Raw genomic sequence first — 12,790 nt, forward strand, 5'->3', positions numbered from 1 at the left:
CGTGCGCCGATGCTTTGCAGATATTAGAAAAATGAATATTTAAATAGTAAGCTATGTTGGATGGGCTCGTTAGGAGGACATTGTCGACTAGTAAATGATTAATTGCAGTTTTTGATTCTCTACACATGATCTCATTGATAACCTTCCATTTGCAGTTATTGCTAGTGGTTTGGTTCACCATATCTCTGTAGTAATTTACTTTTGCCTACCTAGTAATTGTTGTGCAATGATTTGTAGAAGATTTGTATTGCTCCCTTCACAGGAAGGATCCACCGCTTTCATGAACAAGCGGTTCTTCTGTGATATTAATTTAATAATTTGAGGGGTAATCCAGGGCTTCCTGCTTTCTCTCACCCCGAGAGTTTTCAAGGGAGCAAATTCATCGAGTTCAGTCGAAATGAGAGACTGCAGATGACTGAACTTGTCATCTACGGTTAAGTCGGGAGAAGTAGTTGCGTAGAATGGAAGAGTGGACGTGAACGTGAAAAAATTTGGTTCATGTATTTTATTTTGCAGGTAGTAATTAGCTTCCTTGGCGTGTGCGTTACATTAATTTTGAGTATGGTGTAAACAAGAAAATGGTCACTCATGTCCTCACAGATTGTTCGTTTAACTGTGTGCAAGTGAGGGTTTGAGAAATATATGTGGTCGATTAACGATGTCCACATAATTCTTGTAGGCAGAGCATTGAGTTGTTTGTGTCCTAGGAGTGATAACATTTCCAATAATGTATCTGAGTCTTTGTCATCTTTCAGCAAATTTACGTTCATATCTCCAAGGAATATTGATAGATGGCTCGGTGGTAAGCTACTGATCATCCTTTGCAAGATTTTGCATGCTTTTCCAACTGATCCGCTAGGAGATCTATATACGCAACCTATGATAACACTTTTATATGTTTTTGGACACGAGACTCGCACACATAGTCCTTCAAGGACACTTTCATTGACCGAAATTATGTTAGAGCCAAGAAGGTTGTTCTTAACGAAAATAGTGGTACCACCTCCCCGGGTGTCTCTGTCGTTTCTAAAGAGATGGAAATTAGGAATCCTGTATAGAGGATCAGGAATAGATGACTGCAGCCACGTTTTGCTCAATGTGATAACATCGAATTTTGTGATTTCGGATGCGGAGAATTCCATGAATTTGTTGTCGAGGGACTGAACGTTCAGCTGGTAGACATAAAGGTGGCCTTCCCCCTCCGTGAGCTGGACGTTCAGCAGGGTAGGATACAACCTCAAAAGCACTTGCTTCAAAGCTGTCGGACCCTTCGAGGCTAGCTAGGGGTGGAGAATCAGCCATTTGTTGCAGATGTGAATGACCTGGCTGTGGCTGCAAGTGTTGCAAACTCAGTATCAGCTATGGCGCCATTCGTAAACTGTCTTCGTGATATTTGTTCAGTGCATCTGGGGGGACCGAGGAAGATAAGTACGGACTTGTGGGCTGAGTTGGTAAAAGTAAGCGGTGTTAAAAATTTGAGAATCTGAGGGTGAAATTTAGACATTTCCGTATATGAGGTAGATGATATGATAGAATAAATAGCTACTTAAAGACACTTCCAATCTTTACAATGAAAATTTAAATTTTAGAAAAAAGTGAAAAAAAAAAACACTCGAGAATGACACAAACTAAAAGGCAATTGAATTGCAATGTTCCCAGCAAACGATCACTGTAATTTGTGTTAGAGGCGACCAAGTTCATCAAAAGTTGTGACGTAGTGCCTGACATTGTTTCTTTTAACCACAATGCGGTCATCGAGTGTCCAAACACGCTTCATACCAAATTTCTCGATTGCCTGCTTGTAGAGCTGCAATCTGGAGAAGCACAAGTCTTCTTTGATGGATATTCTACTACCTTTGAGCTTTTTTTGGAGATAAAAACTCTGGCCCAGGAATGATAGTTGGTAAATTGAACAATGATTGGTCTGATCTTTCCTTCAGATTCGGCCCCTATCCTGTGGCTCCTGCATATTTCCGATCGCTTCAATTTCACTGCTAGCTGTTCCTGAAAGAGGGAGAAAGCAACATTATCAGTGTTTTCTCCAGAATCCCGCAGATCCGGATACTGTTCCTCCTCTGATACGCTCGAGATTTACTACCATTTCTTCTAATTTCACCAGCTGTTTCTTGACCTCTTGGCTTTCTTCATTCTTCCTTCTAAGCTCTTCCTCGAACTGGTGAACTTTCTCTTTGTTGAAGTCGAGGAGATCTTGTAGACGAACCACCACTGCTTTGGTGATTGAGTCAATGAGGCAATCCTTGATCATCCATAAAATGTCAGGGGATTGCACCACTGACTTCACCTCTTCCGTCACTTGTTTCAGCAAGTTTGGGGGAAAGCATTTCTTGATGGCAAGGGGCAGGCTACCTGCCGATGTCTGCTTCTTCGGAGGTGCCATATTGAATGCACAACACTGCGTTCCAATTCACACGCACACGAAAGTTCAATAGAAGAGAGCACACTATATAAAGATAATCTTATTTTCGTACATGATACTGATCCTACAGCTATTCTTTCACGCCAGTAAGATGCTACAAACCACTGCAATTTTTTCCTTCTCCTTCTTTATAGAAAGTGCTGGGACAGCGTAATTTGCCCGTCTAGCTAGCTGCCGCCATTACTAACTATACATTACCCACTTACAACGAACAAAGAACTTCCTTTAGTTATTGCTTATTATTCACACACACACACACACACACACACACACACACACACACACACACACACACACAAAATACATGTGCATTGAACATTTAATGCAGTTGAGATACAGAACAACTTTTTCTCTTTTAAATCAAAGGTGCCGTCATATTTTATTATCAGGAATTCATGTTTATTTTATCTTGAAGGCATTCACTCTGAATGACACATGTGTTGGAATGCTGTGCTTTTCTCCATGCTGCATGGAAATAACAATTCAAATTATTATTTTTATTATTATTATTACTAGTAGTAGTAGTAATATTGTCGCAGATCTTTGACTATGATCAACTGCAAACCCTGCATGCTCCAAGGAGCTTTGATAAGGCACCTGAATTGCCTCGAGTTGAACAAATAAATGGATGATCTTTAATCCTCAAATCCAATGTGCAATACGAATGCCATAAGAAGTTGGTGTGTTGATGATAAGTGAATGTTATTTTTGTTTTTTTGTTATATTCTGCTGCTTTTCTACCTCTGGATGTTGAATGGTGAATAGATTAATTTGGTGAACTGACAATCATGAAATTGCCAACCCCGTGGCTAATTGGTTAGCGCACACACTTTGAAGTCGAGAGGTAGATCCTGGACCAGAAAGTATAGATGTGTCATTGTCTTCATTCCACTACCATCTAATACATCTTTAATCTTTATCATCACGATTAACCAAGAGTGGTAGAACAGTGACTTGGAATGATAGAAAAAGAACCTTCGGTGTTGGTTTCCGAGTTTGAAACATTGTTGTTTCTTCAGTCAATAGTGACAATAGACTGTGGCAGGGATATGAAATGCTTCTTATTTTATAAGCAATAGCAACACAAAAAGCGCGACAGATATCCCTTGTATTTCCGATTTTCCCAGAAACTAATTTCCCGTCTGTGGTGATAATTAATTCTATTTAGTGTGTGAAATATGTTTGAAATCAATTTGTGCTAATCTATGCAGATGTAACTGATTAGAGAACCTCCACAATGGTGCAGTCAAAATGTCGCCTCATTGCAATCAACGAGTTCACGGTTCGATGCCCGGTGGAGGCACATAATGGTTCAGATTCCACTTTAAACTGTAGTTCTAAACCCGATTTACCTATGTATGCACAAGTGGACTTGAAATAATTACTTCTTCAAAATTTGTGGTAGTTAGTTACTGATTGTAAGTTGCATTGTTGCAGGATCTCTGGATAATACATGTGTAATAGGAGCTTCTAATTTTGAAATCCATTTTAATTTTTGGTATTTAGTGTCGTTTTTATGCCACTTTGAGAAATCACAACGATGAAGATGAGTGATGATATGATAGATGGACAAACAGAAAACAATGCCCAGACCGGTATTCGAACCTGGAATCTCTGTCGTCGTACTGTGCTGTGCTAACCATACCTCCATGGAGGTGGAAAATTTTCACATACAATAGAAACTTACACATTTTCCTTACATATTTGGTTTACCTACTGCACCTCCTACCACTCTCTCTTATCATGAATATGAATATTACCTCTTCATTTCAAGTTTAGCTAATTTACAGCTGCCACAAGGTAGTGAATGAGTATTGTATATATATATTTTTGTTTCCTGTTGAGGCACAAAATCCATTACCCAGATTTAATATTTAAAAAATGTAGGTCCTGTTTAGTTTAATCATTATGAATTCTCACAAATTCGTTGTTTCGAGATTATCAATTAGGATACAATTTAGATATAATGAGAAAAAGAAACTTGCATGTCACAATTACCATATCCAACTCATCTCGGTAAGTATAATAAAAATAGTGTTTTGCACGCCACACTTCGATTGTATGTTATGATTTATGTTTCTCTGTTATGAACGAGATGTGCCTCCCCCTAGCGGCTGTCAAACAGAAAGAGGATTGTCCCTGAAGAACTAATTTTCGATCTAATACCACCCATAAATCAAGTGTCCAGAGACAGCTATTATGCATGAATATAAGATAAAATACTCCTTAGCTTATAATTATATGTAATTGCTAACTCGTATCTGAGAGTTAGAACAATGTGACTAAACTTCCCCGCTCTTGCTTCAGAGTTCGAATCCTGGTCTCGGCATGGAGTTCTATCTCTGTAGTGTTTCTTTATCAATTTAATCTAATTATCATTCATCCTCATAGTTGTGATAAATTATAATCGTGTCATGGTAAAAGCAAAGAAAATTAAGAACAAAAAATAATGTAAGATTACTGCAATGTCAGAACTACGTTGTAAAGAGAAAACGTGAACACAAAATCATTCTCAAGCAGGTATTTGAGGAGAACTGTGTTGACAGACAACATGCTCCCGAAAGTTGCCAATCGACATGTAGCATCATGACCTTCGGTACTGAAGTTGTGCATTGTGAAAACTTTGCTTGATGTTCCTCATGCATCTTACTATGAATGCCTCGGTGTGCGCAGCATTACCAACTTATTTCCAGCTGTGCCAACTTATTTCCTACCATTACTTTTGCGGCCAGGTGTACTATATTTTGGGAAATGAAAAAATAATTTAAAAAGTATTCCAGTTTAATTATATCACAATTAACTTTATTCTCCTTTCATGATATTTCAATAAAATGTACTGGATTCTCCCTTATAATGTTTTGTATCAGTTGATTGTCACAGGTGAAACTACCGTGTGTTTCAACAGAAACGCCGTGATTTCAAATGACCCTAAAAAATATTTAGTATATTCACAATAATAATTTGTGTATCTTATGATTGACAAAAGTCTAAAATTTAATTTAATTTATTTTTTTATCTGTGTTTGTCAGGTGTTTGTAGTACAGTAGTACAGTATTGGAGGACAGGAGACTTTCACTCCAGCAGAAGATTCAGTTGGTGACCTGGTTTATTGAGTCACGCTCTCTTGTTTCTGTCCAACTACGGTTCCGGCTGGGGAATATGTGTCCTGGTCTTCGTCGGAAACGTTGTCCAATTTGTCAGAAATGCTTCCAGCAAGACGGAGCTAGGACGCATACAACTGAACCTGTCCTGACCTTCCTTCACTCAAAATTCAACAATCGTGTGATTTCAAATCGATACACACATTTCTTTCAAAATGGTTTAGAGTGGCCTCGAACTAGCCCTGATTTAAACCCATTTGACTATTTCTTGTGGGGTTTCCTAAAGCAGGAAGTTTTCAAACGAGGACCGCAATCACTAGATGATATGCAAGCAAACATCGAACAGTGTACTGCACAAGTTAGTCATGCAACCCTTTGTCAGGTATTTGCAAATGGGTGAGAAAAGTGATAAATCGCCAAGGTGGACATTTCGAACATATCTTCCATTAAACTTTTGGATTTTCTCTATCAGATTATGTATTTTTTTCTTTTGTGTAGTTCTAATAAAGATTTTAAAATGCCAATTGAAATCACGGCGTTTCTGTTGAAACACCCGGTATGATGTATCACTATGATTTCCCCACGTAGGAAGTAACTGATAACCAAAGTGCTACTACATTTCAAAATTATAAACTGTTCAGCTATACTGCAACAATCAATGCAAATGTTTTATCTTTTCTTTTATGCTTCTTCGATATATGTTGTTATTTCTGTTAAATATTTATTTTTAGCATGATTTGAGAAATATTTTCTGAAAAATCAACTGGCTTGTACTACATTAATTATTTTGAGTATTTTAAGCCCTGCTAAGCCTTTATTGTACAAGTTTTCTCAAACTGTTGACTATTATAGAACCACACAAGAACTTGAAGCAATATTATTCCGTGTTCTCAAAGACACAATTTTTTTACTTGTTTTGTGGGTTTTTCTGAAGAAAAGAAAGTGCTGAAAACCAGGCTAAAATTTTGTTATACAGCTGAGTCTCTCCGGAAAGAGGCCTTCTGAATGAGCATCCCAGAGAAGCAATATTCCCTGTTTTCTGTGACAAAGCAACCAGGGCTTCCTTGCCCGAGAGATGAGTCACAATATTGGAGAACACTTCTTTATCATTCATGTGCTGGAATAACTAAAAATCCTACTGGTTCACCTTAGATTACCTAGATGGCCCAGAGTATACACTGTTGCTGGGGACTGGTAAAGTACGTAATTGCAGAAAAAGTAATGTCTGTGGGTGTAAATGATTTTACATGCTAATGTGAGATACAATTACGCATGTTTGTGCAAATATAAAATTTAGGGTGTAGCCTTTGTTACATGATATTGTTTTTTTTATTAATTCAGCATATTAAAACGTTTTGTTTCAGGAACAAAGATGGAAATTTAATGTCATCTGATTTTATCAAAAATTGTGGGAAACTGTCAGGAATCATGTGTATTGAAGATATTGAAAATCATGAAACCATTGAATCCAAATCAGTAAGATGTAATAAAAAATCAGTCGGAATTCGTCCACATGAGTACCCTCAGTGCAAAGAGAGATTTACTCAAAGCAAACACTTGAAAAACCTTTTGAGTATCCATGATGGAATTCGTCCACACGAGTGCCCTCAGTGTAAGAAGAGGTTTACTCGAAGTTGAAACTTTAAAACGCATTTGAGAATCCATGCTGGAATTCGTCCACATGAGTGCCCTCAGTGCAAAAAGAGGTTTACTGGAAGTGAGCACTTAAAAACGCATTTGAGAATCCATGATGGAATTTGTCCACATGAGTGCCCTCAGTGCAAGAAGAGGTTTACTAGAAGTGGACACTTAAAAATGCATTTGAGAATCCATGCTGGAATTCGTCCACATGAGTGCCCTCAGTGCAAGAAGAGGGTTATTGTAAGTGGAAACTTGAAAATGCATTTGAGAATCCATGATGGAATTTGTCCACATGAGTGCCCTCAGTGCAAGAAGAGATTTACTAAGCTCCGCGACAGGTTAAGTTTGCAGCAGGTTTTATGCATTAGTCCACTGGAGAACGGCACTCGGCATCTCCCGTGCCAGTCTTGCCACAACCGCCAAGTTGTTCATATCCCAGACTGTGAGGATATTGGCAGTATTACAGCTCAACTACATTCTGTGTGAACATTTTGTTCTATACATGCGGAAAGTTGCTGCAAACTTAACCTGTCGCGGGGCTTAGTAGTGGAAACTTGAAAAGGCATTTGAGAATCCATGATGGAATTCGTCCACATGAGTGCCCTCAGTGCAAGAAGAGATTTACTGGTAGTGGAGAATTGAAAATGCATTTGAGAATTCATGATGGAATTCGTCCACATGAGTGCCCTCGGTGAAGAAGAATTTTACTGAAAGTGGAAAGTTGAAAATGCATTTGAGAATCCATGATGGAATTCGTCCACATGAGTGCCCTCGGTGCAAGAAGAGGTTTACTCAAAGTGGATACTTGAAAAGGCATTTGAGAATCCATGATGGAATTCGTCCACATGAGTGACCTCAATGCAAGAGGAGATTTACTACTAGTGGAAACTTTAAAATGCACTTGAGAATCCATTATGGAATTCGTCCACATGAGTGCCCTCGGTGCAAGAAGAGATTTACTAGTAGTGGAAAGTTGAAAATGCATTTGAGAATCCATGATGGAATTCGTCCACATGAGTGCCCTCGGTGCAAGAAGAGGTTTCAAAGTGGATGCTTGAAAAGGCATTTTAGAATCCATGATGGAATTCGTCCACATGAGTGCCCTCAATGCAAGAGGAGATTTACTACTAGTGGAAACTTTAAAATGCACTTGAGAATCCATGATGGAATTCGTCCACATGAGTGCCCTCGGTGCAAGAAGAGATTTACTAGTAGTGGAAACTTGAAAATGCATTTGAGAATCCATGATGGAATTCGTCCACATGAGTGCCCTCGGTGCAAGAAGAGGTTTACTCAAAGTGGAGACTTGAAAAGGCATTTGAGAATCCATGATTGAATTCGTCCACATGAGTGCCCTCAGTGCAAAAAGAGATTTACTTTAAGTGAACATTTGAAAATACGTTTGAGAATCAATGGCGGAATTCGTCCACATGAACAGCCTGTATGTAAAAAGAGATTCACTTTAAGTGGAAGCTTGGAAACGCATTTGAGAATCCATGATGGAATTCGTCCACATGAGTGCTCTCAATGCAAGAAGAGATATACTCTAAGTGGACACTTGAAAATACGTTTGAGAATCAATGACGGAATTCGTCCACATGAACCTGTGGCCGAGTGGTTAGTACATCGTGCTGCGACGCCAAGGGTCCAGGTTCGAATCCCGGTCGGGCTTGGTTGTTTGTGAATGTCCATTCATCAATTTCATCACTCATCCACATCTTCGCAAATTAGCCTAGAGGCACAAAACGCGAAGTAAAATAAACTAACTCAATCAATCAATCGTCGACATGAACGCCCTCAGTGCAAAAGGAGATTCACTTTAAGTTGACACTTAAGAGGCAATTGAGAATCCATGATTGAATTCATCCACATGAGTGCCCTCAATGCATGAAGAGATTTACTCTAAGTGGACACTTGAAAATACTTTTGAGAATCAATGGCGGAATTCATCCACGTGAGTGCCCTCAGTGCCAAAAGAGTTTCCCGAAGTAAAAACTTGAAAATGCATTTGATAATCCATGATGGAATTCGTCCACACGAGTGCCCTCAGTGCAAGAAGAGGTTTACTCAAAGTGGAAACTTGAAAAGGCATTTGAGAATCCATGATGGAATTCGTCCACATGAGTGCCCTCGGTGCAAGAAGAGGTTTACTCAAAGTGGAGATTTAAAAATGCATTTGAGAATTCATGATGGAATTCGTCCACATGAGTGCCCTCAGTGCAAGAAAAGGTTTATTGTAAGTGGAAACTTGAAAAGCCATTTGAGAATCCATGATGGAATTCATCCACATGGTGCCCTCAGTGCAAGAAGAGGTGTATTGTAAATGGAAACTTGAAAATACGTTTGAGAATCAATGGCGGAAGTCGTCCACGTGAGTGTCCTCAGTGCCAAAAGAGTTTCTCGAAGTAAAATTTTTAAAAATGCATTTGATAATCCATGATGTAATTCGTCCACATGAGTGCCCTCAATGCAAAGAGAGATTTACTGCTAGTGTAGACTTGAAAATTCATTTGAGAATTCATGATGGAATTCGTCCACATGAGTGGCCATAGTGCCAAAAGAGTTTCTCGAAGTAAAATCTTGAAAATGCATTTGATAATCCATGATGGAATTTGTCCACATGAGTGCCCTCAATGCAAAGAGAGATTTACTGGTAGTGTAGACTTGAAAATTCATTTGAGAATTCATGATGGAACTCGTCCACAGGAGTGGCCACAGTGCATGAAGAGATTTACTCGAAGTGGATACGGGAAAGGACATTTGAAAATCCATGATGTAATTTGTCCAAATTAGTTCCCTCGCTGCAAGATGATATTTATTCCATGTGAAAACTTCAAAAGGCATTTGAGAATCCATGATGGAGTTCGTCAGTATGGATGTCCTTAGTGCAAAAATATATTTTCACAAATTGTAAAATTAAAATCCCATTTGAGAATTCACGAGGGAATTTGTCCAGATGTATGCTCTCAATGCAAGAAAATAACTACTCAAAGTAAATACATGGAGAGCCATTCCAACAGCCATGATGATATTCATCCATGTGAGTGCCATAAGTTCAAAAAGAGATTTATTTAAAGTGGAAACTTGAAAATCCATTTCAGAATCCATGAGGGAATTCTTCCACATTAATGCTGTCAATGCAAGAAAAGAATTACACAAAGTGAAACATTGAGGGAAGCTGGAAAATTCATTTGAGATTACAAGAGCAATTTGTAGTAATTTGTGAAAATATTTTAATAGTAACTTGAAAATATTCATGCGCATTTACTTTGATCTTCAACTAATAAATGCAGGCAGTGTAAAAAACTACTACTCACTTATGGATGCACTTAATGAACCATACAGTGTTTTCAGAAAATTCGCCATGCTAATAGATTTTTTTTAAAAATTATATCTTCTAAGTCTATTCTCATTCTTGAAACATTCACCATGATATTCGTGAATACCAATATAGAGATATCAAGAATTGATGGTCCAGATGAAAAATTATTTGAGTATTACTGTTTCACCCATAATAATAATTAATTATTGATTTTGAAACATTGAGAAAAATTAAGAATTTCATGGAGGAATTTACTCATATGATGGTACTCGATGTAAAGAATGATACTTTTATTCAAAATTTTGGTGCAAATTCACATGGGAATCGTCTATATAAATTATCTTCATACATAATGCTCTTACTGAAAAAACAATGAAATGCTTTTGAGTATTACATATCACACAGAAATAGATTCTTATAGAAATGTCTGCTGGCATTGAACTTCTGACCAGGCTAGAAATTATGGCTGCTAGACTGGATGTGGCAAATACATCATGTTCTGATTTCAACTTTGTTCTCTGCTAGGTGTATGGCATCAACCTGTCAGAGCAAACATTTGTTTATGTGAATATAATTTGTAAGTTTAGTTTAGAAAATAAAAGCAATTTTTGTCTTTGAATTTTGAATATTGGTTTGGCTATTTTTTTTTTTTTTGCTGTTACGGCAAAATCATAGTGGTATAGGGAACACCTAACATGTCTTATCAATGCGTACAAACAGGAACCTTCTTTGTATGCAATATTTAATAGAAATTTCCAGAACAAACACTTATGTGCAGCAGCATTGCAACATGTGTTGGAAACACTCCAAACTCAAAATTGTCAAACTCTGCAAATCTTTCTCCCCTAGTCCATGATCTTGGTGTCAAAATTTCACTTATTAGTACTCTCCTGTTCATAAAAAGTGGAACAATTGTTTGAGTTGAAGTTCAGCTTCGTAGGCGATCGTGTCTTGCAGTACAGCCTAAGTAAGTGTGCAGAAAGCAGCAGTGTTGCTTACTATCAAATATTTTAGCCAAATCAAGGGATTTGTGTGTATCTCAGACTCAAAGAAAAGGGCTAATAGAAAGATTGCAGCGTAAATATTAATTAACTGGACTGTCCACGTCTACTATGAAAGTAATGTAAATGAGAAAAATTCGTGAAAAATATATTTAAAAAAACGCATTTTTGACGTTCATAAAGAAGTGGTTATAACAATGCGTTAGAATGTGACGTCCCCAGGTTCGAATTTGGCATGAGCATGAATTTCTCTTCATCGTTGCAAGTAGCCGAAAATGGAAGATAAGCAACACTAAATAACGAAAAGAAAGAAAAATGCAATTAGAATAAGCAAGGCGGAAACAGTGCTGTTGTAATTCCTGAAAATGATGCAAAAAATAAAATATTTTGTCTTTTGGAAAAAGTTTTATCCTAGCCCAGGATATGAATTTGAAGTATATATAAACTCTTTCCCCATCCACTTTGGCAAACAGAATCGCAAAGTCTGACTGAATATGCGATTGGAAGAATAATAGAAATACGAAAGCAAAAAGCGCACGCATGCGCGCACACACAAACACAAACACACACACACACACACACACACACACACACGCACATATCAGTCATCAAGGCTATTAATAATAAGTCAATGGTTTTCCTCTCATTTAACTTTAACACTAAATGGAATGTTTGTAAAATTCTTTGGCTTTCCTTTTTTCTACACTTGCACATTGGTTTCGTAATGGAGCACATAAATAGAATGTTTACTCTCATATAATCCATACTGGCTAAATGAATGTCTCCATAGATTCCAGAATAATGACACTTATTTTTTAAATAATTAGTTTAAAAATAATACAATATATGTGCCATTGGTTAATAACCCTTAACAGGAAGTATGATTTTTTATTACATAATTGGAAGTATGTGTCTGACAGACACGGAACGCCGAAACTTTTGTTTCCTTGCAAAGTATTACATAGATTTATTCTTATAATCTAATATTATAAAATTTATTTCAAAATACATACACAACGCAAGTGCTACGTAAGAAAAAATAAATATTATTGAGAAAAACTTTTCTTTTTTTTATGAAAATGCAACTTTGTTGGTCTCCTTCCGTGTTTCTCTTGTTTCAGAGTCGTCAAATCAGAGGCAGGTAACAAAATTTAGAAACGCTTCACTGACATAGCTGATCTAAATATGGGTCTACCCATAGAATCAGTAGAAAATAGGAAAACCATATCCTCATGTCCAGACTTACAAATTGATGTAAGCATAAAAAGAGCTAAAAGTGCCTTTATTT

At 37.4% G+C, this 12,790-nt stretch overlaps 1 protein-coding gene across 4 annotated transcripts in view; it reads left to right on the top strand.

Moving 5' to 3' along the window:
* LOC145997238 (uncharacterized) overlaps window positions 1-12,790 on the top strand; it is a 309,232-nt gene that overhangs the window by 132,851 nt on the left and 163,591 nt on the right. The window contains exon 5 of one of the 4 annotated variants that reach the window (XM_083134058.1): window positions 6,903-7,345. The exons of 2 other annotated variants lie outside the window; for them this stretch is intronic. In XM_083134058.1, the coding sequence (XP_082990184.1) occupies window positions 6,903-7,176 (274 nt within the window). In that variant the 3' untranslated portion in view covers window positions 7,177-7,345. Of the gene's footprint in view, window positions 1-5,466; window positions 5,531-6,902; window positions 7,346-12,790 lie in introns of those variants that run through there. One more of the 4 variants, XM_083134063.1, reaches the window with a different exon arrangement.

The sequence above is a fragment of the Lepisma saccharinum genome, chromosome 13, assembly GCF_977018435.1.
Source record: "Lepisma saccharinum chromosome 13, izLepSacc3.1, whole genome shotgun sequence".
Lineage (NCBI taxonomy): Eukaryota > Metazoa > Arthropoda > Insecta > Zygentoma > Lepismatidae > Lepisma > Lepisma saccharinum.